This window comes from Salvelinus fontinalis, chromosome 41 (assembly GCF_029448725.1).
Source record: "Salvelinus fontinalis isolate EN_2023a chromosome 41, ASM2944872v1, whole genome shotgun sequence".
NCBI lineage: Eukaryota > Metazoa > Chordata > Actinopteri > Salmoniformes > Salmonidae > Salvelinus > Salvelinus fontinalis.
In genome coordinates, this window is record NC_074705.1 from 8,028,619 (window position 1) to 8,047,003 (window position 18,385).

General features: G+C 41.6%; 2 protein-coding genes across 4 annotated transcripts in view; both read right to left on the reverse strand.

The window, feature by feature from the left end:
* Window positions 1–1,076: 1,076 nt before the first annotated feature.
* Window positions 1,077–10,088, reverse strand: LOC129840237 (ELAV-like protein 1). Of its 3 annotated transcripts, none has more exons than XM_055907960.1 (7): window positions 9,979–10,088; window positions 8,931–9,140; window positions 6,581–6,797; window positions 5,806–5,909; window positions 4,723–4,876; window positions 4,413–4,638; window positions 1,077–4,314 (listed from the first exon to the last, which is right to left on the reverse strand). In XM_055907960.1, exons 2-7 carry the CDS (start codon window positions 8,964–8,966, stop codon window positions 3,990–3,992), a joined length of 1,062 nt encoding a protein of 353 aa, XP_055763935.1. In that variant the 5' UTR covers window positions 8,967–9,140; window positions 9,979–10,088; the 3' UTR covers window positions 1,077–3,989. The 3 variants fall into 3 exon arrangements, with proteins under 3 accessions (XP_055763935.1, XP_055763936.1, XP_055763937.1); XM_055907961.1 differs by having other exon boundaries at window positions 6,614–6,797; window positions 9,979–10,087; XM_055907962.1 differs by lacking the exons at window positions 5,806–5,909; window positions 8,931–9,140; window positions 9,979–10,088 and having other exon boundaries at window positions 6,614–6,702.
* Window positions 10,089–11,149: 1,061 nt separating this feature from the next.
* tspan37 (tetraspanin 37) overlaps window positions 11,150–18,385 on the reverse strand; it is an 8,069-nt gene continuing 833 nt past the window's right edge. The window contains exons 2-7 of the mRNA XM_055908061.1: window positions 14,310–14,501; window positions 14,115–14,189; window positions 13,383–13,481; window positions 13,153–13,305; window positions 12,477–12,560; window positions 11,150–12,272 (exon numbers count right to left, since the gene is read on the reverse strand). Of these exons, the coding sequence (XP_055764036.1) occupies window positions 12,189–12,272; window positions 12,477–12,560; window positions 13,153–13,305; window positions 13,383–13,481; window positions 14,115–14,189; window positions 14,310–14,501 (687 nt within the window). The 3' untranslated portion in view covers window positions 11,150–12,188. The remainder of the gene's footprint in view (window positions 12,273–12,476; window positions 12,561–13,152; window positions 13,306–13,382; window positions 13,482–14,114; window positions 14,190–14,309; window positions 14,502–18,385) is intronic.

Consider the following 18,385-nt stretch of genomic DNA (forward strand, 5'->3'; position numbering starts at 1 on the left):
CACACCTGTGCCATGATGAGGAAGCAGGTTTTCCTCATTGTTTTGTTACTGGCTATCTAGGCTACTGTAACCTACCAGTGACAGGGACTTATACAGTAGGTCCACTAGGGTGCATGTTATGTCCGAGTCAGTTTTCCTTCTTTAGCTCAATGCAGATTCCACTCAGGACACCATTTTGGTGCCACAATGTACTGCAGCACAGCGCACTTTTTAGGCAACCAGGTGGCAATATGGACACCATTTTGGTTCAATGTACTGGTGACTGTAAAGACAGATGACAAGCACGTTCAGAGTTTTTTGAAACCTTGTTTGGTATCAGAATGGTTATGGATACTTGTATGAAGATACGATATTTAGGGCAGGAGTATTCAACTCTTACCCTGTGAGGGCTGGAGCCAGCTGGTTTTCTGTTCTACCTGATCATTAATTACACCCATCTGGGGTGCCAGGTCTAAATCAGGCCCTGATTAGAGGGGAACAATGAAAACATGCAGTGGAACTGACTTCGAGGTCCAGAGTTGAGTTTGAGGGTTCTAGAGATATAACAGTAGTTTAACACAAATGTGAGTGACTATTGATTATTTAATTTTAAAAAATATGGTTTAAACTTAAAATGTTGCATTTGCACATTTTTCTTTTGCAGTCAGGTTTTGGAGTTGCCTTAAAATGTTCTCAATAACCAGTCACCGTTGCTGAGAATGTTGCAACCATTAAAGTGCTGAAATTGACAGAACTTTATACTGAAAATGTGTTTAAATATAGTCAGTGACTAGGGGTAAAACCTCTCATCGTTACCTCTGTCAACCTAATTATAACACAGAATGGTTAACTGATATTTCAATGTCTTATTGGTAGATTTACAGTAGATTTCACTGTAATGTACATCTTTGACCACCTAGGGTCTGGAAGAAACTTCTCAAAATGTTTTTATATACACATGAAAATTACTTTGGTGTACATGCAAGATACTTGTCTTGTACATTGTTATTTTCTAATCAAATTTGAAATGTAATGATTTGAGCATAACTTTTCCCCCACCTCACAGTACACACAATAAGCCAAAAGGACGATCCTGCTGAGCTTTATAAAGCTTACAGATATTTTATTCAAAGTAATTGTGTGTTAGACTGGTTCTGAACAGGCCTTCATTCAAAACCAAACAGGAAATCAAAATGAATCCATTAAAAAAAGTCAAAAGGAACACACTCAAACACAAAAAATGTACAAACATGTAAAACTACATACAAGTCAAATAAATGATATCTTTGTGCCTCCACTGCTGTTGCCACGTTCTTCCATCTCTCCCACATACATTAAGGCTAAAAACAGTTAACCATAATCTATTTACTCCAGTAAACCCACTAGCATTTCAACATAGTAGCACTCTGAGAAGCTAGCAAAGCAAGAGCTGATTAGTAGAACTCAATAGAAATATATCAAAAGGATGAGAACAAAGAGTCAAGCAAGTGGAACACTCCCCCTCTAGTGCCGTTTCTGGTTCAGAATAACCAGTAGTAGCGTTTCTGGTCCAGAATTCTTTTAAAAGACCCACCACGTATTGCATGCACTCTGTTCAGGACTGTTCCATGAGAAACTTCAATCTTCTACTCCTTAAAAAAAAAGAATAGTGACTAACTTGAGGCCTACAGAGAGGATATTCCTGTGACAGGAGCGGTATTTTTTGTCCACGTGTGGAAGCTAGTAAGGCTTTACAGATCTGAAGATAGAAGACAGAGATCACAACACATTTAGAAGAGAGAATTATCAAGTTTGGTTTCTAGGCTGTTCCCAGAACCCAGATTAAGACTACTCCTGGAAATAAAATCATCCTCAATAGAGAATCTCTATTGAAAGTGCAGGAGACAAGCCCCTAATTTTCTAAAACAAGTGTCACCCATTATGGTGAAGGTTAGGACTGTGTAAGGGTAAACTGATCCTAGATCTGCTGCAGCAGGAAACTTCTAACTAAAGCCAGTTCTCTGATCCTGTGTTGTGGTGCTGCTGTAGTCAAGTTATTTACTCTCCAACAGACTACAGTACTACACCCTCAAACCTACATAGAAAATGTCTTAGTGATGAAAAGTGCACAAACAAGTTGTTAAAAACAGATGTAGGAATATACGCTTGATGTAAAACCAAACGCCAGTCTTCTTCCTGAAACATCACTTGAATATGCCTGGGTTTAGCTTTTCTTTAACCCAAGTTTTTCAGTTATTGCACATTTCTAAAATGGCAAACAGTTTCTCAGGATGACTGTTTGTTGGTTGCAAGGCAGATCAAAAGTCCATCAGTGACAAACTGCCTCCTGCAGTACCTGTATTAGAACAGACTATTCCTTATGGGTTCATCAGTAACTCCTAGATGGTATTAACATGAAACAAGACTTTGTACCTCAACTGGAGGACTCCCATCTTTGAAACACTGAAAGGCCTCCGCCTCATGTTTCACACACAAGTTGGAATGAAAATAAGGCCAACGTCTGAGGTGTTTTACGCTGGAGATGGCCTCCTCCTGCCCTTCAGCCCATCTTAGAGAGTCTAGCTAAACCTTATGATGTTGACCATTCAAACATCCTGTAATACCCCAATGGGAGTTGGGTGAGTAGTGTCATCATAACAGCAGTCTGGTGTCTGTAGCTTCCCTCAGCTCCTACAATCAAAACAGAAAACCACAAAGAAAATCCACAAACCAAAACCTGAATAAAAGAAACAAAACCAAAACATTGAGTCAAATCTAAATACAATTTAATGATTGCATGTTCAAAGTAAAACAATCAAAGCAAGGACCAAAAACAAAAATCTATACCAACAAAAATAAATCACAAAGGCCGTAAATTCTTCTTTAGCTCGAGATGAGCAATAAAAAACAACTCTTTAACTCTCCGATCAGTAGTCTACGCTTCGACGAAAAAAAGAAAAGTTAGTCTCTCAGAAAGAAAATTCAAGAAAAAGATAGAGAAAACTTCTTTTTTTTATTACAAAAACAGCAAACTGGATGAGAGAGCTGTGTTGCCCCTCTGTTAGATTCAGCCTTTGTACCGGTTGTTCAGATGTCCCAACTACTACTGGTGAGGGGAAATTAGTCATAACGGTAAGCATCTTCCCTATTCACAAAAGCTTCTCAGAGGACTGAATGCTGATCTAGGATCAGCTCCTCTGTCCATATAAATCTTACTTATTAATGATCTAGAAGGCCAAACTGATCCTAGATCAGCATGTGAATACAGGCCCTGGGATCATATCCTTCCATTTCTTTGGTCCTTCTTAAACATGTTCCTACTTTAAAATCTCCAGACCTTTTTTTACATGGCCCCTCAGAGTCAACTTTTAAAAGACCCCCAAAAAAGGGGCACACACGCTGCTATGTAATGGTACCATCCAGTACCTAACGTGCGGTGTATAAAACTGAATCCGCAAGGTGAGAGAAGACCAATGTATGGTTTACGTCAAAACAGATGACTATCGCTCTGACATTTATAATAAGGATTTAAAGAGTTCTTTCCTTTTAAAATGGCTGGAGACAGTGGTTGGCTTGACAGGATGGTTAACTTAAGGCATCTATGTCTACACTGGAAGCAGTGTCTAAGACAGCATGCTTCCTCCTACAGTGGGGGACTAGACGTATGAATGTGGCGCATCCTTCTCCAAGTCCCTACCGTGGTTCTACTATTCATATGGCACATAGTGACACTAGTTTAGTCTCACAGGAAAAACAATCTAGTCTTGAATTGTGAAATTGGTCACCATATCAGGATGGACATTGAGAACTGCGTTTGGAACATCCCAAAGCATGAGTAAAAAAAACAAGAGAAATATCAAACTCAGCCTAGACTCTGTTAGACTAGTACAAAGATGCAGAGTGAGAATGGGCTTAGTGAGAACGCTAAAAACAAGTTTGTTTTGTCAAACTGAGGCAAATTACCCTCCATATTAGAAGCCTAGTGTGAGGTTTCTCTCCTCCCTCTATCACCTCCCCTCCCTCTTCTCTCTCTACTTGTGGCCTTTGCTGGTCTTGAACGACACCTGTAGGATCTTGTCCCCGAGGCGGTAACCGTTGAGGCTGCCGATCGCCATGGCGGCCTCCTCGTAGTTCGTCATGGTAACAAAGCCGAAGCCTTTGCACTTGTTGGTATTGAAGTCGCGGATGACCTTGACGTTGGTGACGGCGCCGAAGGGCCCGAACATCTGCCACAGGATGCCCTCGTCAGCGTCCTGGCCCAGGTTGTAGATGAAGATGCACCAGCCAGAGGTGGCGTTCCCCGACACACTCACCCCAGACATACCGCTCATATGGTCCACAGACATCGGCGAAAACCTGGGGGAGGACAGAGGGGGATAGGGTTACCACTGTCTCTCTTCACACTCATTTTAGAGAACCTGAGAGGGGACAACGTTTCAGTGTGTGTGTGTTACCTGAATCTCTGAGCCTGGTGGTGAACTGGCCCTCCAAAGCGTCGTCCCTGGTTGTGGTAGAGCTGAGATATGAGCTGAGTGTTCTTGGCCTGGTTGGGGCTGGCAGCAAACTTCACTGTGATTGGCTCAGCGGATCCGGGGGGTTTCTGTCCGTTCAGGTCTTTGATGGCGTCCTCGGCCTCCGCTCGCTTGTCAAACCGGATGAACGCCACCCCCCGAGACAGGCCTGGGAAAAGAAATGAACAGGTTCAGCTGAGAGACAGACGAACACAGCGAGGCCTGGTTCTAGAGTGTGTGTGTGTGGTCCTACCCGAGGCCTGGTCGACCAGCACACGGGAGTTGATGATGCGTCCGTAGCGAGCGAACATGTCCTCCACGTCTTTCTGGGACATGGTCTTGGGCAGGCCACTGATGTACAGGTTGGCGTCTTTAATGGTGTCAGAGCTCGGCCGTGCATATGAAACCTAACACCAGAGGGCAGCACAGAGCACATTAAACACCACTGACAATATCCTCAGTACTACACACAACACTGAATTATATCTAGCCAGAAATTAGAAATTACTTTGAAATAAAAGTGGATGTTGCAAGGTTGTTTTTATTATATTTGTATATTTTTATGCAATCTTGGCAATTTAATGTTTTGTAATTGCCTTATGTTTTGAATTTACAAAAACATGAGTTTACTTTTATAAAGACTTCATGAGTAATGTCTCCAAAACGAGAAAATTAAAAAGTGAAAAAAGGTGCCTTGACTGACCATTGTGGCTTTTACGTAGAAAAACCATTCCCTTAGTAAACCGTGGTGGGCAATATCGAAGTAGGAGTTTCCAAGTTTCAAAATGACGTAAACTACTATTATAGTACCAAAATCAACACAGGGAAAAACATTAAGGAGTGTGTTTTTTTTCCTCTCGTACCAAACCAAATAAAAAGTTTCAAACTTAAAATCATAAATGAATGTAAAAATATCAACCTGAAGTAGTGGTGCTGAATAAAGAAATGTAAATAAAGTTTAGTCTTCAATAAGGCTGAAAATACGGTTGCACGTCTCTACTCCATCCGTCAGAAGCGGGGCCAGTGATCTATCAGACGTGGTCTTGCCCTGTCTAATATAGACCCATACTAACGCCGATTCCCAAATCCAACCCTGAACCACTGGCACTACATGCCCGTCTGAAACGAATGGGTTGGTATTAGCAAAGGGAAAAGAACGGCTAACATAACACCATATTGCTAACACCCACACAATCCTTTCAGATCCATAGGAGGGCCTAGGAGGAAGCGTCTAGGGGTGGATTTGCCGGTCAGCCTCAGTAAAAAAGGGCTAGTTTAAATGACATGACATGGTGGGGTTGACACAGTACTGTAGGAACACCTTATTGCACGTTACCTTGATAGTTTTAGACTGTAGCCTTAGTCCATTCAGAGTATTGATAGCTCTTTCTGCATCGCTAGGGGTAAGATAGTTAACAAATCCGTACCCTAAACTGTGGCCTAGAGAAAAAAAAGGAAAACAATAAAATAAAAAAAACGTTGTATAGTTTCAAATAAATCGGCACACTGGTGAAATAAATGATTCAACAAAACAAATCTACACAATGCATGCTGGTCGTAAAACAAGTAACAAAGAAATAGGCTTCAACCAAACTGGACTGTTTTCCTGGAATAAGGAAAGCCGAGCCCCTCACGGACAGATTGAGAGCATGGGTAAATATCTACACCAACAGCCTTATACAAAAAAACACAACTATCAAGTTTAGGAGGACAAATGTTCAAATTGCAGCGAGACATAGTCCTAAACAGAACATATGACATGAAGCTGTTTGCATAGATACTACAAACATCTCACCACAAAGTTACTAGTGAGCATGTCAAAGATGTCTGTCTCATCAGCAGTTCTCATATACCTACAAGAGGCAGACAGGGCAGTACACCAGTTACTCTACACACTGACTGGTTGGCTTGAACAAACATGTTATGGAGGTGCCCTTCGTAAAATTTCAACAATTATGGGGGTCACCACGGTGTGTTAAAAGGTACCCAAGTCGTGTTCAGTAAGACGCAACACAGCAAAAATGTTCACCAAACACGCCCCTGTAAAATGTGAGCCCTACACACAGACCAACTCCTCCATCCATTCTACTCCAAGGTCAGAGGTCACACACCTGTAGTGCATTGTGGGACAAGGTGTTCCGTACCTGCCACTTTGTCCCGTATGAGCTTGGCGGACTCCACCTCGCCAATGCTGCTGAAGAGGCTGCGTAGCTCGTCCTGGCTCATGCTCTGGGGAAGGTAGTTGACTATCAGGTTGGTCTTGGCATCCGTCACCTCATCTCCTCCTCCCATGTGATCCTCGTAGCCGTTGGACATGTCATACACCTCCTGGGGAGGGAGGGAGGGGAGAGAGGGGGCACAGTTTAGGAAGAGAAAAACTGGCATTCGGAAGTAAACCAGCATGGCTGAAACGTCAACGGGATGCAGACTTTAAATCATTAAAGGAAAACAATATATAATTTTCGTACAATTCTACATGCAACATTGTAAACATAGCATCCTAATCTACAGAGCCTAATTACGGCTCAGATTCAGGAGCGCCATCGTGGCTGGTAGCAGTGACTGTAGCTCCTCAAACCCACAAGTTAATCAATCCCCTGCAGTACTTTTACAGCCAGACTCAACTCTCAGCTACATAATCATGGACCACACATCATTTTTTAAAACATACCTATACCCAGCCAACCCCGACACTGCTCTGGGACAAGAGGTTGAGATCCAGAGACCACAAACGTCACAGAACTTTGAGATGATTCTGTTGTGTAGAATGGAGAAACTCCCCATCAGCCCCAACACATTTCATTTATTTCTGCAGCATTCTAAATCACTTCATCCCACTGACAAGAGTTCGAAACCAGGGGTAAACAACCATTCCTTCCGGAGAAGATTTGAGGCGTTGATTAGTAGAATCAGCCATCGTGGATGTTAGAACAGGCCTTGTGAGCAAACGCCTGCTTACCCAGCAGGGGTCACGCTAACGCAGAATTTTTCACGCAGAAAATAAAAAATGTGTATCTTGCTGCGTTTTGTAAAAGCAAATGTAAAAAGCTTATTGTAATTCCTGCTCGGTATCAGACAAATTTTTGCTTCCGTTGCACTTCTCCAGTCAGGTGAGATTTCGCGAACGAGCTTTATTTGAGCAGACAGCACTGGCTGATGTGTAGCTACTTCTCTCCGTTACTTTTCTAGGTGTAGGCTCATTTTCTCCGGTAAAACGCAACGGTTTTATGGTAAAATGCTCAATTAAATTGAAGCAAAACATTAGGAAATGTACCTGGCTACATTCTTTCTGATAAACATTAGAAATATGATGGCCATGTAACTTTTTTTTTGCAAGAAATACCTTGCTTTCTCATATGTAAGAAAATGTATCCGTGTGACTGCTAGTCAAATAGGCTTGCACTTCTGTTGCCATCTGATGAAAATGAAGCTATTTTCTGCAGAATGTGTTGCACTGTGTTTTCTGTGAAGCAAAACTATAGTTGTTGTTGTCCCCCCCCCCCCCATCACTCTAGTGAAGCAACAACAAAAAACAACTTTCAATATAAAACTCAGGTGAAATAGTTTAAAACACATTTTTCCTGGACTGCGTTTTGAAAATGCAGATTTCTGAACTCCAACGCGACCCCTGCCCAGTGGGAAGAGGGTTAGCTAGCTGCTACCACCGATCTGAACATTGCATCCCCTTGACCAGGCCTCAGTGCTGTGTTCTGACAGCCCCTCTGAATGGAGCTCTATCTGATTGTGTATTCTGTGGGGTAAGACAGTTAGCCATCCAGCAGGCCCTTGGATGAATGAAACTCCTGTATTTCACTAGTAAACATGATGACCAATACTGATGGGTCTGACTACTAGGATCATTTCAATGCCTTTTTCTCTACTTACGAGATATTAACATACTGGTATAAATATGTATTATAAGTGTAGATACTCAAACACTTCCTCTTATGATGCTTGTGTATAGAGTGATATTGAAACCCCAGTGTTTAAATCAAATCAAATCTTATTGGTCACATACACATCGTTAGCAGATGTTCATTCGAGTGTAGTGAAATGCTTGTGCTTCTAGTTCCGACCGTGCAATAATATCTAACAAGTAATTTAACAATTTCACAACAACTACCTTATACACACAAGTGTAAAGGAAAGAATAAGAATATGTACATATAAATATGGATGAGCGATGGCCGAACGGCATAGGCAAGATGCAGTAGATGGTATAGAGTACAGTATATACATATGAGATGAGTAATGTAGGGTATGTAAACATTATATAAAGTGGCATTGTTTAAAGTGACTAGTAAAATCATTTTTTTTATTAGCAATACATTTGAAAACCATGGGCCAAAGCATAACATATTAATGCAATCTGATTAAATAGCTAGCTAGATTACAATTGTTACAATATAATTACTTTAGGACTGATCTAGATCCTCCCCCAATGGGAAAAGTCATACTCACTTTTAGGTACCTGATGTGGCCTCTTCGAACAGCCATGAAGACCCCTCACTGCTCCCAACGCTGGAGGAGGTATCACAAACAAAATAATGTATATGGGACAAACAAAAAAATAATAGGGGTGAAGAGGATGTAGGGTTTGTTTTCAAACAAAATGAATAATGAGCTAAACAAAAACGAAACGGTAAATTGGGTCTCCCCCTTCTGACGCACCTGTGAAGAAGAGCAGAGCATTCTTTTGTTAGTCCCTGCGTGGCTAACTAACATACGACCACTGAGCTATTACGACTATTATCTTGATGACTTATGATTTGTGGCATGTTTAGTTAGCAACTAGACTATACACAGACGGTAACTAGCTAGCAAGTTGGCGAACTAACGTATTAGCCAACTTTAGCTAACTACTGTAGCTAGATTTGGCCTGTTTGTGGCTAAAGTTACCACATCGCGCACTACTGTAGACAAATAAGAGCAAAACATTCGAACCGTAACGTTAGTTACTAGTTGTGTGAGCTAGCTAACGTTAGTACCTAGCGGGTTATATACATATCTACTAACAACTATTTACGCAAGGGGGCGTGAACACGTTGGTTGCTTACTAGCTGCCTAGTTAATAACTAGCTAGCACCAGCTACTACTACTTTCCTAACTGCAAAAGGAAGAAAATAACATTTGCTAACGCAAAGCTAATGGACATTGTGTTCGCTAATTAGCTGGGCATTGTTACCGGAACTCGTTAGCTAACTAGGCCATAAGCCCACCGTTCCCTTATTTTCGCGAGCTTATGTTGAAAGCGGTCCCTCTCTCGCACCTAAAACCCCGACACCCTGCTCAGGGCCTTGTTAGCTACAGTTAGCCACCTAGCTAGATTAGCCAAACTGGGGGGAAAAATTGCTCGAATATCATTCTATCTGTGGTTAGCTAGCTGGCACTGGTGGGGCCTCCAAACCTGCATGGCTGGCATTCGGCTTTGTTATAGCAGAGCGAAATTGTAAATCAACAACTGGATTACTATAATATAGCTAGTTCGACAACCATATAGCTAACTTACCAGCTTTTTGTCCTTGGTGCTGTTCTTTCGTTCCGTTGTTTTAGCTAGCTAACGTTAGCTGACAGCTCCTTCTCGAAGGCACCAAAATCAAGGGAGGACCGGCGACGAAGGCAGTTCCACGCCCACCTCTGCAAATGATTTGTTACTGCCCTTGTCAATTACATACCAGGGTGATTCTGCAATTACGGGCACTTCTGTGTCCTCGGAGGCAATTTTGGGGATTTTATTTAAACATATATGTTTATATTCTTTATATGTTAAGTTCACAGTACAATCACCCCGGATATTTTGAACACCTCTCTATCAAGTATTTTAGCTACTTTTCAGATGCATTTTATACCTCAATTTCACTGTTATGTCCTTGTCCCTGACCCAGACTTTTGAGCTTCTACTATGTTTTTCTATGAGAAAACATTAATAATTACACATTATATCATGTTATCTACTAGAGAAAGTGTCAATTAAATAAAACTTATATCAATATTTGTGAGTATGCCATTTATATTGTTTTTTTATACAAAATATAACTGTCCTTTGGTAGTGGTGTCATTTCCACCACTGAGGGAAAATTCCTCAATAAAGTTTTTTCAAGAGAATGTTAATTTAGTTACCATGGAAACTTACTCTGACACATGGCTGCAGCAGACAGTTGTTCCAGATGTGATGTAAATATTGCTTGTGTAGAGAATATTTTGTCAGTAATTTCCAAGCAGGCTATAATTTCTTGTAGAATTTTTTATAAACACTGACAACTAAAATATTGTGTTATGGGTATTATTAATAATAAGGCCAGCATCTCTTCACTGTTGACGTCAAGACTGATGTTTTGCAGATACTATTTAATGAAGCTGCCAGACAAGGACTTGTGATGTCTGTTTCTCAAACTAGACCCTAATGTACTTGTCCTCTTGCTCAGTTTTGCACTGGGGCCTCCCACCCTTTCTATTCTGGTTAGCGCCAGTTTGCACTGTTCTGTGAAGGGAGTAGTACACAGCGTTGTATGAGATCTTCAGTTTCTTGGCAATTTCTCACATGGAATAGCCTTCATTTTTCAGAGCAAGAATAGACTGACGAGTTTCAGAAGAAAGGTCTTTGTTTCCAGTCATTTTGAGCCTGTAATCGAACCCACAAATGCTGATGCTCCAGATACTCAACTAGTCTAAAAAAAAAGTCAGTTTTATTGCTTCTTTATTCAAAATAAGTTTTCAGCCATGATAACATAATTGCAAATGGGTTTTCTAATGATCAATTAGCCTTTTAAAATGATAAACTTGTATTAGCTAACACAACGTGCCATTGGACCACAGGAGTGATGTTTGCTGATAATGGGCCTCTGTACGCCTATGTAGTCATTCCATCAAAATAAAAATCAGCCGTGTCCAGCTACAATAGTAATTTACAACATTAACAATGTCTACATTGTATTTCTGATCAATTTTAATGGACAAAAAAAAATATTTGCTTTTCTTTCAAAAACAAGGACATTTCTAAGTGACCCCAAACTTTTGAATGGTAGTGTACATTCCTACATAGGACGATTGCAGCCATTATCGGATATTATATCTAGACAAATCAAAGACGATTATAATACTGTTAAAAATGGTGTTTCAATAACTTTTAATTTCTGAACGCTTGCAGGGCCAAAGTGCCCGAAGTTGCAGAATACCCCAGATACAAACCGGTAAGTTAAAGTCACACGATAGCCACACAGCACAGAATCAACCAATCAATTACTCAAAAGCCATGCAGGGTAGTTTAAAAATGTCATTAATATATCATCTGCAGGACATGTGACAATTTATTGTGATGGAGTGGTTTCTTTAACCAGCATGTATTTACATCAGTGAACAAAATCAAACAAACCAAACCAGAGGCCTTTACATATTCCAGTTGATCCTTATGAAACGAAGGAAGTGTTTGCAGAAGTGTAGGACACTGTCCAACACTTTTAGAGTACACCTTCCTTCCTCCCTTCACAGATGTGTATACATACATTAGTTTAATGAAAGAAAGATGATCACTCTTAAGCAGTTTCACCAACAAGATCGGGGATGATTACATCAATTACCTGTAATGGTACCCTAGGGCCTCTGGAGCTGCCCAGACAACTATTAACTTTAAGGTCCACAGCATCATGAACTTTACCAAGTTCCAGGACATAGTATATCTAAAGTAGATTCTCAGTCCAGAATACTTTCTGCCACTCTGGTTCAGGCCCACTCCCTGTCCAGTATTCCATACTCCAACAGAGGCTGGTCCCTCATCAGCTGAGCCACACTCACAAACCCTACAGTCTGAGAGAGAGAGCGAGAGAGCGAGAGAGAGCGAGAGAGAGAGAGAGAGAGAGAGAGAGAGACTAGTATGGTTACACCAGGCACTACTGTACCTGATCTTGTCCAATAAGAAACACCCATTTTTATTTTCTGTTGTAAAATGTTTTGCTACGTGACCCTTATGTTGTTCCACTATACCCCACAGTGCCCTCTAGTGGTTCCCACCTCCACTAGCGCCACTGCCAGAGATGACCAGATGATGAAGCGCAGAACAAAAAGCAAGGCCTCCTCCAGCTTCACCTGGCAGCCCTGAGGGAGAGGACACACACACAACTGGGTAAGGAGAATGACATCTCTCTGGAATGAAATGCTGCCCAAGTGTGTATGTACAGTGGGGCAAAAAAAGTATTTAGTCAGCCACCAATTGTGCAAGTTCTCCCACTTAAAAAGATGAGGCCTGTAATTTTCATAATAGGTACACTTCAACTATGACAGACAAAATGAGGAAAAAATATGTAGACCTGCTTTAGGCTGGGAAGACTGAATCTGCAATAGGTAAGCAGCTTGGTTTGAATAAATCAACTGTAGGAGCAATTATTAGGAAATGGAAGACATACAAGACCACTGATAATCTCTCTCAATCTGGGGCTCTGTGAGAGCCAGAAATCTTGCTTGTTTGTAGGTGACCAAATACTTATTTTCCAGCATAATTTGCAAATAAATTCATAAAAAATCCTACAATGTGATTTTCTGGAAAAAAAATTCTCATTTTGTCTGCCTCTCATCTTTTTAAGTGGGAGAACTTGCACAATTGGTGGCTGACTAAATACTTTTTTGCCCCACTGTACGTCCATACATTTGGATCACCACAGAGGGCCAGGGCTGGTGTGTGTGTGTGTACCTTTGGATATAGTAGCCCGGGCAGCTCTAGGGTACCGTTACAGGTGTGGTAGGTGGAATTACAGCAGCTGTGAGGCACACTGCCCCGCCCACTGTGGTTAAACCAGGGCGTGGCCAACCAGTCACGGTAGTCATAGATTCCACAGCACTGCAACTGGAGAGGATTCACATCACGGATAGTCATTAGATCAGTTCAGAACCCCCGCCCCCCCAACACACACACACACATACCTCTTTCTGTGTGGCGTCCACAGCATCGGAGTCTAGGTCCTGACTGCTTCCTGTGTATCTTTGAAAGACACTACTGAAGGGAGCCAGCTCTGAGTCCACCTGAAAGCAGGTCAGTCACATCATGTCATTTATCATAAGTATAACATACAGTGAGTGTACAAAACATTAAGGACACCTTCCTAATTTTGAGTTGCACCCCACACTTTCGCCCTCAGAACAGCCTCAATTCATCGGGGCATGGACTCTACAAGGTGTCGTAAGTATTCCACAGGGATGCTGGCCCATGTTGACTCCAATGATTCCCACAAGTTGGCTGGATGTCCTTTGGATGGTGGACCATTTTTGATACACACGGGAAACTGGTGTGAAAAACAGCAGCGTTTAAATTCTTGACACAAACCGGTGCGCCTGACACCTACTACCATACCCCGTTCAAAAGGCACTTAAATCTTTTGTCTTGCCCACTCACCCTCTGAATGGCACACATACACAATCCATGTCTCAATTGTCTCAAGGCTTAAAAATCCTTCTTTAACCTGTCTCCTCCCCTTCATCTACACTGATTGAAATGGATTTAACAAGTGACATCAATAAGGGATCATAGACTGACCAGGTGAAAGCTATGTCATGGAAAGAGAAGGTGTCCTTATTGTTTTGTACACAGTGTAGAATGTTAAATATGGGGATGTGTGCTCTTTAGGTAGTTTTGTAAAGCCATATATATCTAAGTACCTTTCCTGCGTTGACATAGGCCAGAGCAGCAGCAGTTGCCTCCAGGCAGAAAACCATGACCAGCAGATAGACAAACTGTAATGGCCATGACAACAGATAATGTGATAAGCTGTATCCCAAACTGTAGAAGAAGCATAGCATCAGAGCTATGACAAACAAAAATATATTTTATTCTATTCACACACAAAAACTCACCACGCCCTGTAGCAAGGCTGACTTTCTGAGGGACACCCAGATGCCCAGTCCTCCGCTGACCAATAGGAGGGTAGCGCTGGCCAGAGCTAGGCATGCTGGGAGGATGATGTATGTGTGGGCGAAGAAGAGGCCATTGTGTCTGTAGTTCAACAACAGGTACACACCACTCAGACCTACCACCAGACCTGCCAGCTAGAGATGGAGGAAGGGAGCGATAGAGATGGGGAGGGAGAGAACAAGAAAGAGAGGAGACAGTGTTTATCATATCATTCAGTAGCAAACAATTATTGTAATGGTGCAGTGCAGAAATAACAAATGTACAAACTATATATTTGAAGAAACATTCATGTACAGTCGTGGCCAAGAGTTTTGAGAATGACACAAATATACATTTTCACAAAGTTTGCTGCTTCAGTGTCTTGAGATATTGTCAAATGTTACTATGGAATAATTACAAGCATTTCATAAGTGTCAAAGGCTTTTATTGACAATTACATGAAGTTGATGCAAAGAGTCAATATTTGCAGTGTTGACCCTTCTTTTTCAAGACCTCTTGACCAATCCGCCCTGGCACGCTGTCAATTCACTTCTGGGCCACATCCTGACTGATGGCAGCACATTCTTGCATAATCAATGCTTGGAGTTTGTCAGAATTTGTGGGGTTTTGTTTGTCCACCCGCCTCTTGAGGATTGACCACAAGTTCTCAGTGGGATTAAGGTCTGGGGAATTTCCTGGCCATGGACCAGGAAACTTCTAAAATATCGATGTTTTGTTCCCCGAGCCACTTAGTTATCACTTTTGCCTTATGGCAAGGTGCTCCATCATGCTGGAAAAGGCATTGTTCGTCACCAAACTGTTCCTGGATGGTTGGGAGAAGTTGCTCTCGGAGGATGTGTTGGTACCATTCTTTATTCATAGGCCAAATTGTGAGTGAGCCCACTCCCTTGGCTTAGAAGCAACCCCACACATGAATGGTCTCAGGATGCTTTACTGTTGGCATGACACAGGACTGATGGTAGCGCTCACCTTGTCTTCTCCGGACAAGCTTTTTTCCGGATGCCCCAAACAATCGGAAAGGGGATTGATCAGAGGAAAATGACTTTACCCCAGTCCTCAGCAGTCCAATCCCTGTACCTTTTGCAGAATATCAGTCTGTCTCTGATGTTTTTCACAGAGAGAAGTGGCTTCTTTGCTGCCCTTCTTGACACCAAGGCCATCCTCCAAAAGTCTTTGCCTCAATGTGCGTGCAGATGCACTCACACCTGCCTGCTGCCATTCCTGAGCAAGCTCTGTACTGGTGGTGCCCCGATCACACAGCTGAATCAACTTTAGGAGATGGTCCTGGCGCTTGCTGGACTTTCTTGGGCGCCCTGAAGCCTTCTTCACAACAATTGAACCGCTCTCCTTGAAGTTCTTGATGATCCGATAAATGGTTGCTTTAGGTGCAATCTTACTGGCAGCAATATCCTTGCCTGTGAAGCCCTTTTTGTGCAAAGCAATGATGACGGCACGTGTTTCCTTGCAGGTAACCATGGTTGACAGAGAACAATGATTCCAAGCACCACCCTCCTTTTGAAGCTTCCAGTCGGTTATTTGAACTCAATCAGCATGACTGAGTGATCTCCAGCCTTGTCCTCGTCAACACTCACACCTGTGTTAACGAGAGAATCACTGACATGTCAGCTGATCCTTTTGTGGCAGGGCTGAAATGCAGTGGAAATGTTTTTTGGGGATTCAGTTCATTTGCATGGCAAAGAGGGACTTTGCAATTCATTGCAATTCATCTGAAGACTCTTCATAACATTCTGGAGTATATTCAAATTGCCATCATACAAACTGAGGCAGCAGACTTTGTGAAAAGTAATATGTGTCACTCAACTTTTGGCCACAACTGTATATCTTTCATAAAATGTGTATGTGTGTGCTCTTGTAAAATCCCACTAGGTCTGAGGCTTCCTCAGTTTTCACGAATCTAGTTACACACACACCTTTTCAGTTAGTCATGTGGATTCAACAGCATCTAGGCAATTACAGTTAACAATCACTTTGGTACCAATTTCAGAACCTTGTGGTCCTTTTTCAAAACTCTAGACACAAAACTCAAAACGGTCATCACTTGTAACACAGGCTGTCCAATGTTCAAAACATTGCATTGTGCATTCATATCTTTAAAGAAACCTTGCACTTGCAGAATCATTGGTTCAAATAACTCATATCATGAAATACCATTGGAACATTCATTTAGATCACCCACACACAAGATACCGATAGTTTCACTGTGTAGTTCTTCATACAATCATTAAATATTGTAGTACAGAATATGTGATACATGTTTCATTATGCTACTACACATAAATACATCACTGTAAAAGGACTAGTAGATAGAATACTAGACACAGTAGAATCATTGAACAAACTGTGAAATTTATTGATGAAATACAATAAAATCCCAACATAGGTTTCTTTGAATCAAAGCAAAAATAATTAGCTACAGAAAAAACAGTTAAAGGTCAACTGCAGTGTTCCTCATCTGGCTTACTGTAACACAAACTGCAGTGTTCCTCACCTGGCTTACTGTAAAACATCAACTGCAGTGTTCCTCACCTGGCTTACTGTAACACATCAATTGCAGTGTTCCTCACCTGGCTTACTGTAAAAAGCAAAACAAATGATTGATTACTGTACTTCTATATTTCCATCAACCTTGTCTTGTGGATTTGGCCACAGGTTCTCATCCACACCACAATGGATGTTTTCATTAGCCAAACATCTTGGGAAGAATCTTCGGGCGAATCCAGGCCTGACACTGGTCTGCCATGATGTCATTGCATGTTTCATCCATGGCTTGGAGAAGGGTGGCTTGTTCGTGAGGGCGCCTATCATATACCTTCCACCTCCATGTGGAGAACAATTCCTCAATCGGGTTAAGGAAAGGAGAGTATGGGGGTAAGCACAGGGTGGTAAATTGTGGATGGGCCTGAAACTATGCTTGCACCATTTCAGCATGGTGGAACCTGACATTATCCCACACAATGACATAGGTCATGCCATCAGCTCTACAGACCTGATTTAGCTCATCAAGGACGGTTACATTCGAACAGCGAATCATGTGGCTGCCTGCTTTAGATGTTGTTCGACCAAACATTAGAACGGGCAAGATGCGTAATCTAAGCAACTTTGACCGTGGTATGATTGTTGATGCCACACATGGTGATTCCAGCATCTCAGAAACAGCTGCCTTCCTGGGATTTTTACACACTACAGTCTCTAGAGTTTACAGAGAATGGTGCGATAAACAAAACACATTCAGTGAACGGTAGTTCTGTGGGCAAAACCACCCTGTTAATGAGAGAGGTCAGAGGAGAACGTCCAGACTCATTCAAGCAAACAGAAAGGCCACAAACACTCAAATAACAGCCGTTTAAAACAGTGGTGTGCATAAGGGCATCTCTTAACGTACAACAAAGTGAATAATTCAGGCTGTTGTGGAGGCAAAAGGGGGTTCTACCCAGTACTAGATAGGTGTACCTAATAAAGTGGCCGGTGAGTGTACAGTAATGTCAAATCTGAAAACATGGTACATGGGACCATAGAAACAGTGTCTGATAAAGAATGATTTTGAAATATTACATCCATAGATAATGTAGTGCAATTGCTTCATGTTCCACGGTAATTGTATCAATTGATAGTTAGATCATTGTAATAAAATGAATAGACAGTCATCTGAGATGTAATGTGTGAATTGCATTTTTAAATGGTAATACTTTGATGTTAAGTTGTGTCATTTTGAACAGGTGATTTTAGTTCAATGAACAAATGATCTTAGCTTTGTGTATTGCATCCAAGCAATTGGAAAACGTGTTGATTTTGAAAAATTTGCATTTTGATCATTGGTTGAGAGTTTTGTCTCTCGAGTTTTGAAAAATGACATCAAGGTCCCGAAAATAGTGCCAAAGTGATTGTAAAAAACTGTAATCTGTAAACATGTAGCAAGAATGAATAGAAGCGAGAGACAAAGAGCGGTGGAAACACTTCATATGACATTCTAAGCGGTTGGCTAGATAATACAAAGCAC